At 42.9% G+C, this 9056-nt stretch overlaps 1 protein-coding gene across 1 annotated transcript; it reads right to left on the reverse strand.

Annotated features, from left to right (window-relative positions):
• Positions 1-5406: 5406 nt before the first annotated feature.
• On the reverse strand, positions 5407-8601 carry znf703 (zinc finger protein 703). The gene is made up of 2 exons (XM_085909960.1): positions 8043-8601; positions 5407-7635 (listed from the first exon to the last, which is right to left on the reverse strand). The coding sequence occupies exons 1-2, from the start codon at positions 8292-8294 to the stop codon at positions 6145-6147; spliced, it is 1743 nt and encodes a 580-aa protein (XP_085766086.1). The 5' UTR covers positions 8295-8601; the 3' UTR covers positions 5407-6144.
• Positions 8602-9056: the final 455 nt, after the last annotated feature.

The following is a 9056-nucleotide window of genomic DNA, read 5'->3' on the forward strand; positions in this document are numbered from 1 at the left end:
ACACACACACACACACACACACACACACACACACACACACACACACACACACACACACACACACACACACTTCGCATTAGATACACACTCACAAACTCACAACTTCTAACCTCACTGTGGTCTCACACAGCAGGCCTGCCATAAATCAATGGGCAGGATCGTGTCTGCCAGTTAGACTAAACAAGAGCATTTGTGAGGATTTGCTCTCGCCCATTAATCATCTTGACAGCTTAAAAAACACATTTCCCCTTTAATGACTGTATTTGGATAATCAGCTCTCTTCCCTTCCCGCCCTCTCCTTGGCTTCAACTGCTATATGGGAAGTTTTTCTTTTTTTTTTTAATTCCATAAGCGCTATGATTACTTAGGGAGCTCGTGGGTAGTATACAATGATTGAAGAAAAGATGAAGGAGGAGGGAGGCAATAAAGGTGAGGAAGGCTCTCGCTACATCTAAAAGGGTTCACAAAAAGAGTTAAAATAATCACACTGCCTGTTGGAATTTATTTTTACTCTTATTCCAGAAACCACAAGGACTCTGCTAATATAAACTTGAGTGTGAATGTGTGTACTAGTGAGTCACTCTCAGACTAAATTAAACACAGAGATCCGATGGAAGGCCCTGAATCACGGACAACAACCACCGACATTTTAATGAGTCACATTTGTTTGAATAATGTTGAAAATGTGTGACCTGAAAATCTTTTTTGATGTTAGGACACAGATTAAATTTAATTGAATAAACAAAGTCAAAGGTCAAAATTTTCTCAGACAAGATTACTAATATAGAGGGTTATCAAACCAACACTCTGTAATAGATTAAGATGAATGCTAAGGAACTAGATTATTTATTTGTTATTTTCCCCTTTTGTATGAACAGTTTTTTTCTCAAAGGTTTGGTTTGCCTCATACTGTTTAGTTTTATTAGTTTACTTTGTATCACATATCCCATTATGCTTCTCTTTTCTGGTGTGATGCTCTAAATTATAAGGCGCATAACCTGTGTGCCCTGTCCTCTAGTTTAGCAGATGATTGTGATCATAATGGCACAAGAATATCTTCAGGGAAGAATTAAAACCGAGCTAGAAACTATAATAAATAAAGTGGCTGCCTTACAAGTGCAGACTGTCCAAAATTGGAACTCAAACCCAAATTGTCAGTCATAGCATGAATCAGAACTATCTGAACTTCTCCTCATTTCCTGCCAGGTCACGCTCATTTCCGAAGACTTGTGACATAGTTGCTGCAATTTCTCGACAAATGGAATCCAGATGGATACAGAGTGTACTGTTAGCACTGCACTATATCATAACTCACAGTCTTTCATCCTCCCCAGGTACGTGTACGGGCTGTTAATATTGACAAACACCAATGGATTTGGAGTTTTCCACGTCCAAGCAAAGTAAGTTTCATTTTATTTACACAGGCTAAGTGCTTGTCATGAAATCTCAAAGAACCAAATATCGAGTCCATTTGACAATGGGACTAGAAATAGCCATTGTTGTTGTAGGTTGGAACAAGCTGTTTTCCATCCATGCATCTATGCATCCATGCATCCATACATCTATGCATCCATGCATCCATGCAATCCATGCAATCCATGCATCCATGCATCCATGCATCCATCCATACATCTATGCATCCATGCATCCATGCAATCCATGCAATCCATGCATCCATGCATCCATGCATCCATCCATCCATCCATCCATCCATCCATCCATCCATCCATCCATCCATCCATCCATCCATCCATCCATCCATCCATCCATCCATCCATCCATCCATCCATCCATCCATCCATCATACCTACCTACCATCAATCTGAACCGCTTTGGTCACAGGGGTCGAGGGCGTGATGGAGCCTATCCCTGCGTTCTATGGGTACATGCCGAACTGGTTGCCAATTACAGGGCACACATAGTTATTATAAAGTCTTTATTAACTATGCAGATTATTTTGATATTCTTATTTGTAAAGCCAATCGCACACTGAGCCCAAACTGACTGAATTATCATGCCGTGTGTGGGGTTCAGCAACAACTATGAGGATTTATAGCTTGTCTTCACGGACAATTGTTTATTAGATACAGTTTATTTTGTTTCATTCTTTTTATCCTCATTCATTTTGCAATACAGTTCACTTTTTTTTTAAATTTAAAAACATTGCCTGTCACAGAGTGAAATAAAACTCATAAGGCAAGGTACAATTGCATCCCTCTAACTTGGTGCAGTTGTACAAGAGGCGGTTGGGATTGTAAGAGGGCTGTTGGAGGAGTCGGTCGCAGAGTTAGGCAGAGACAGAACAGACTTTGTGTGACAGAGCTTGACGAGGGATGTGTTCACGCCATCTGGCCCGCTTTAACACTGTGGTCACTGTCTGATGCCAAAAGCTCTGTACTGGGTCCTGATGTTAAACACAGAGGTGGTAGTCATGGAGTTGAGGTTAATGTTTTGTTTCAGAGACACGGATAGTGAGACATAGACAGGAGGAAAAAAAAGGAGCCCCCTTGTCTGTGTCTCCCTCTCTGGCTCTGTCCTGGCTGTCAGCAGCATTGGTGAGTTGAGTAAGAGCTGGCTCTAATTGAAGAGCCGCTCCACACCCTGTCGTCATTAATCACCGGCGCTGTCAACTGGCTGCTCGGGACCTCATAGTGGCACTCTGCAGTGTCTCGGCATCTCACAGGGGGGAAAATATTAGTCCTCTCCATCACCATCTGTCACAGTTACTTTGATTTGGACTATCAATCTTTTCCTGGTACTGCAGTGATATCATTTACTCTTCAGAACAGATAGAGGTTATTGAAGTGTGACCTCTGCCAAGTGTGAAAGGGGATATTTTGTTGGTTGCAAAACAAGGAAATGTTTTATGGATGGAAGCCACTATTCAGAGCTAGACACAAATACATTTGGTGTCAATGCGGATACAGGCATTTCAATCATTAGTCCAATTGATCTATTCATAACAACAACAACAACAAATATATGCAAACGGGTTGTAGTTTCTTGTTACGTCATGATCAAATGAAAAATGGTAAGGTCCCATTATTTGATGTCATCATCTTTAAAGGAATGTCAACCCCAACATTTTCTTTGCAATACATATGTTCTCTGCGGCCCAACTAGTCGAAACACAGTGCTCTGATTAATGCTTTGTATGTAGAATATAAATAAAACAGTCAAAATCCACATCTCAGAGGGCGGCCATTTTGCCACTCGCTGTCGACTGAAAACGACATCATAATTGCCGGGTCTCGGGCCACAGCCAATCAAAGCTCAGCAACAGAAGACTGGTGAGCTGGTTGTGACCTGAGACATGGCAACAGTGATGTCATTTTCAATTGACAGTAAGTGGCAAAATGTCCGCCCCCCTGAGAAGGATAAAAACAGGTGAATTTTGCTGCCTACATCATTGGGACCTATTGTAGCAAATCCCCCAAAATGATTTTTGTCTGGTCTCTACAGACTTACTATAAGCTATATGCAATACAGTAAGTACATTATAGAAATGGAACAAGGACACTGACACTGCAAGACAATCCCAAAAGTAATTTTAAGTTTTGTAAATGAGCGGTGCTGTTTTATGGTATAAAAACAACAGAAATTCTGAGACCTGCCTCCCATGTCAACTACTGCGGACAAAGGATCGAGGCTGGGTACACATACTTCTACAAGCACACAAGCCCCACACAGGCAACATAAATGGAGTGTGTGGGTGTTGACTCAGCTGCAAGAGAGTGTGTGGGGGGGAGATAGATGTCGAAGACTGATGAGCAAGGGAATAGAGAGAATAGTGAAGCATTTGATGAACGAGTGCAAACCAGCAACAGTGAAATTAATTCCACCTCCAGACATGATTGAAAGTTCTCCCCTCTATGTGACCTCTGCTGTAAACCATTTCCTACCACCTTAGCTCGTCAGCTATACCTGCAGTTTGTGACATTCCTTTTTATAACCTAGATCACAATGTACAATTTAATTCAATGTAATGTGAAAGCTTTACTGCAGTATGAGGTGGCGTTGTACTTCTGCCACATAACTATAGGGGGCAACACAATCCAGTGTAAATACAGTGACATCACGATGAGAACTTGGAAAAACAAGACAGCACTAAATGTAATATTTTTGCATTCGCTTTTGCCTTCACCACATTTAGAATTCCATCAAAACGGAGTCAGTAGCTGGAAGAGTGCAGATGGAGGCTTCTATTCAAGTGGAGTGGGTTGCTCCACTTTCTACATATATATATATATATATATATATATATATATATATATATATATATATATATATATATATATATATATATATATATATATATATATATTTTTTTTTTTTAATATATATATATATATATATATATATATATATTTTTATATATATATATATATATATATATATATATAATAATAATCTGTGTAATGTCCCAAAGAGCTGCCCAGACTGGTGATCAGGGCGCTGTGACCTTGCTGGTGAGGCAGGGGCTGCTTGTGGTTTGGGAGGGTCATCCATTTTGTTAATGGTCCTGTCAAGTGACACCTGTGCTTGCCTTTCCCTGTCTGGAGTGCTAATGAACCGCGAGAGAGGAGGAGTCTGGGAGTCAGGGTCAATAGCCACCTCGGAGACTCTTTGCTCTGTGCCATCGTCTCCGACAGCATGCCAGCCAAATAGAGTGGAGAGACAGATGTATTATCAGCACCCAAATACTCCAATAGAAGACGAACTGGCTCTTTCCTTTCAAATTTGTGTCGCTACTAAAACCCAGTCAGTGTTGCTGACATACAGAAATGCAGTAAAAAAATAAAAAATAAAAATAAAATACAGGTTACTAACTTTAGGATGGAAGCCTCCATGCTCAAAGTTCCAGTCCATTTTTTTCCCCAGGCATGGTATCAGGACTTTGATGAATATTGTTGTAATAACCACATGCCTTTGTCATTTATGGCCTTTGTGTTGCAGGTCTATTTGTTAGAGTGAGGTGATCCTGAGTGTCCCTCAAGTCATTATTGAAGTCCCACTGACCCAGTGGCCACGCCACTCCACCATCCGCTCTGCTGAGAAGGCTGTTTTGGGGCCTCACAAACAGGAATCAGCAATTAAAAGCTGCACTCTAGTCAACAAAAGCAATGTCGATGAGTGATGGAGGGAGGAGGGCTGGCAGGAGGAGGAGGGATGGAAGTCCTCAGCTAACAGTGCTAATGTGACCCAGGATGCCCTCTCTGGGACAGCCCTGTCAACTGATATGCGCCATGAAATATTACACACAGCCCCGCATAGAACAGCTGGAATTATGAATAGACCTATTTAAGTGCAATGAAGACAGACTGAGTGCTCAACAGCTGCTCAATTGCATTGTATCGTGTATAAATATACTTAAGAATGAGGGAAAACGAGTCAAATGCAATCAAGAATCATTTATTTAATAAAATAAGACTTTCCCAAGTTGGTTGAATATTACAGTCTATTAACAGATTTGACCTCTGGTCTTCTTATGTTTGTACCATTTGTGACCCCAAAATCAATGCCCCACATGAAGGCTTGAAAAAATATTACATCTTTGCGTATTTACAAATAAAAATAATTTTCACTGACATGCACGTCTCCAGAGTCCGAATAAGCATTCAAAGATGAATAAAGTAAACCTTGGGAGAGTTAAAGACATAATCGAGAATCAAGCATTATAGTTCATCTTTATCATGGTGCAACATTTTTAGAGCGTGTACTAGCCATTACGATAATATACTTCAATCATTCTAGATTTTTGAGTAACAGTTTTTTTTTTTTTTTGGACAGGAATAAAATTCCCCCAGAGTTGAAGCAGGCGCATGTGTGAAAAATAAATACAGAATCTCCGTTTTGGGTGAAATCAAAAAAAAGAAAAGAAACAAATAACAAAATCGAGAGATGAAAAACAATTTCATCATTTTCAAGCTTTGCTTATTGGTATCATTAATAGATTTATGTCTATCGGATCTGTGTGGCTTCCAAACACCACCAGTCGCAGTTGTGAGGCTAACAGGTGGTATTCCCGACAGGAATGGTGCCCCGACTGCTGAAGATTCTTCTGCGAGCAGTCGATCTTCGGGATTGCTCCGGAGAGTTCAAGATGGTTCTCGCAGACGGTGAAAGTCACTGCTATTTGTGATATCACGGGTATCCGAGGGCAGAGGCCGAGCCTAGTCTCTGACTGTAGAGAGCGTAAGGGGAGTAATAAGCTGAAGATGAGGGTATGGATGGCATGGGAAGGCCAGGTGCTCCAGGCAGGTGGGATTTGCTATAGGGGTGGTAGCGGGCCAGGCCCAAGCCTGGGGACCCTCGGAGAGAGAAGGAGCTAGGCAGGGAGCCCGGGCTGCTGTGCGGCGGGAGATGAAGATGGCAGGAGGCAGTCGATGAAATGGACGAAGGGTACGCTGACAAGAGTTTACTCTCCACCATCCCAGGTAAAGCTGTGTGGGTACGCAAGTGGGCGAGGAGCTCCTCTGAAGTGGCAAATCTCTTGTCACAGGGACCTCCGACAGACACCCAGTTACAGGCGTGTGGTGAGGGTTCATTGGGAAGCATGAAACCATAAGTGTAGAGCGGGTGCGACAGAGAGGGAGTGGTGCTGGAAGACAAGGCGCTAGAGTGCAAGGAGTGCAGGTGGTGCGAAGGGTAGACCAGGGGAAAGCCAGACTTGAGACTTGAGGGATCATGGACGCAGGTGGAACAGTTATTTCCTCCCAAGTGGGCTGCATTAGGGTAAGTCAAACAATAAGGGTCCCGGCACAAGCCCTGCATCAAGGACGGCGGTGAGGCTCCGGTCAGCGGACTGGAACTAGGGTGTTTACTTGGAAGTCCTAACCCCAGACTAGACTTGGTAGGGTCCAAGCCAGGAACAAACTGTGAGGGGTAACCTGCATAGGCTCCCACGATGGACCCATGATAGCCCATTGAAGCAGGAGGCAATGGAAAAACAGAATGTCCTGGTTTAAAAGGGGAGACAGGTGCAATGTGGCCAGAGACCAGGTTACCCTGAGAGGCCTGTGTGTCAGCCTTGCTGTCAGGTCGTGGACTACTGGCAGAACTGGCATTACTGGAGTTGGCGCTGGCCCGTATGTGGCTGGAGTTGGCCAACTGAGCCCCGTCCATTACCGACTTAGCTGAATCTGAGTCCTTTTTGTCTCCACTGCTGTTAATGTCCGAGCTGGGCTGCTCCAAACTGGCAGTCTTGTCCATGTGTGAGGCCTGTGAGTGCGGCAGTGGCTGTGCGGATGGGGAATGACTTTGTGTATGAGGCTGGCTCTGAATGTGAAGTTGAGGGGAGCTTGGTGATTTGGAATGGGGTGGGAAAGATGGACAGGAAACACTGCCACCGCTCGAGATTCCGTTGGCCACCCTGAAAGTTTTATCTGAAGAGCCCTTGGACACTTGAACTTCTTTACGACATTCGCCCGATGACTTGGAGTAAGGTTTGAAGCTGGATTTGTCCTCCGAGGAGTGGTGTTGCTCTCCAGACTTGGATGATCGGCTCGTGGACTCTTTGTCTCCTAAACTGCCGGAGGAGAGGGAGGCAAGCTTGGAAGAGGAAGGAGGGTCCGGTTTGCCAATTTGAGAGCATGTCTGAGCCAGCAAAGCTAATGGACTCTTTTTGGCATCCAGCTAAGGAAAGGAAAAAAAAAAAAGGGAATATTTTGTGATGTTAAAACTTTTAAGTGTCATTGTAATCTCCTTTAAATGTCCAACATGGGAAAATTTTATATCACGTTAATAAAATCGTATTGCACAGTTAAACTGTGTGGACGCTCTATTATCATACATTATCACAGAGAAAAGTCATGAACATCTCATTATTGTGCAACTTCTAAAAGCATATGGAACAGGAATTGAAGCTAAGAAAATGAATCTTGATCAATGAAAAAAAGAGTATCACATTTAATTTATTAATTTAACCTCAAGTAAATCGGGTCCCCCCCCCCTTTTTTTTTTTTTTTTTTTTTTTTAAATATATAGTCTCCGATCAAGGTTATCATTTAGTTTGAAGGTTTGTTTTTGTGTTTGCCTCTCACCTCGATGCTGACTGGTGCGGATTGAAGGGGTTGAAGGTACTCCGGGTGGAGCAAGTGGCCGCTGTGCGCCGTCAACATCTTTACAATCCTGATCGGGAGCCTTTTGGCCTGACGTGACGGGTCTAACGGAGACTTGGCTCTGCACGCAGGCGGGTTTTCCACTCCTGTTTGGCGAGCACCACCACTGTCGACGATATGATCCTGGGACTGGCTGCGTAAAAACGATCTGGAGCCACTGGTCGGATCTCTCATCGGGGTCCGAACGCGTAAAAGAACGCGGATAATTTTTTTGTGGACAGCGAACTAAAAATCATTTACCAGATCCGTTCATGATCAAATTCATCCGAAGAGAATTCAATAATCCAAATAAGGCTTGTGCGCAGTGCGGAACCAATCAGTTGCCTATCGATAAATAAATGACATCCTTTAAGAGGCTCTTCACTGTTCTATCTAGTTGAGTATTCCTCGATCCAGTTCTCAAAATGTAAAACCACTTGTGTAAGGAATATTCCCGAGGAGAAAGAAAGAAAGAAAGGTGAAGATGCTGCGACTTGCGAGTTCTCCGTCTGACTGCTAAAGCTTGTCCCTTTGCGAGTTCCTGCACATCTCCAAGGGGAGGGGCGCTGTTTCGAAGCAGTCAGTCGCCGCCCAATAACGAAGCTTCGTTGCTCAACAGAGGCGCGGTTTAGTTTATGGCCTCACCCTCATGCAAAAATGTGACTTCAACAAATCACACGCATGATTTACACACAATACCTAAACTCCAAAAGGTAAGAATGAATGATGCTTTGAAAGTAATTTTAGAAGAAATATATGCAACGTCCTGCTACTCTAATGAAATTGCCCCCCCCCACACACGCACACACTGAAAAAAAAAGCAAAAAAACCCAAAACAAAACAAAAACCACACCATCTAACAGTGTGGGCAGTTTAATGTGCAATCATTCCTCAACTATCATGATTGATGATTTTAATGATACCACTTTATCTGATTTATAGACTCAAAGACTGCTA

The sequence above is a fragment of the Syngnathus leptorhynchus genome, chromosome 4 (assembly GCF_054491065.1).
Source record: "Syngnathus leptorhynchus isolate UIUO chromosome 4, UIUO_Slep, whole genome shotgun sequence".
NCBI lineage: Eukaryota > Metazoa > Chordata > Actinopteri > Syngnathiformes > Syngnathidae > Syngnathus > Syngnathus leptorhynchus.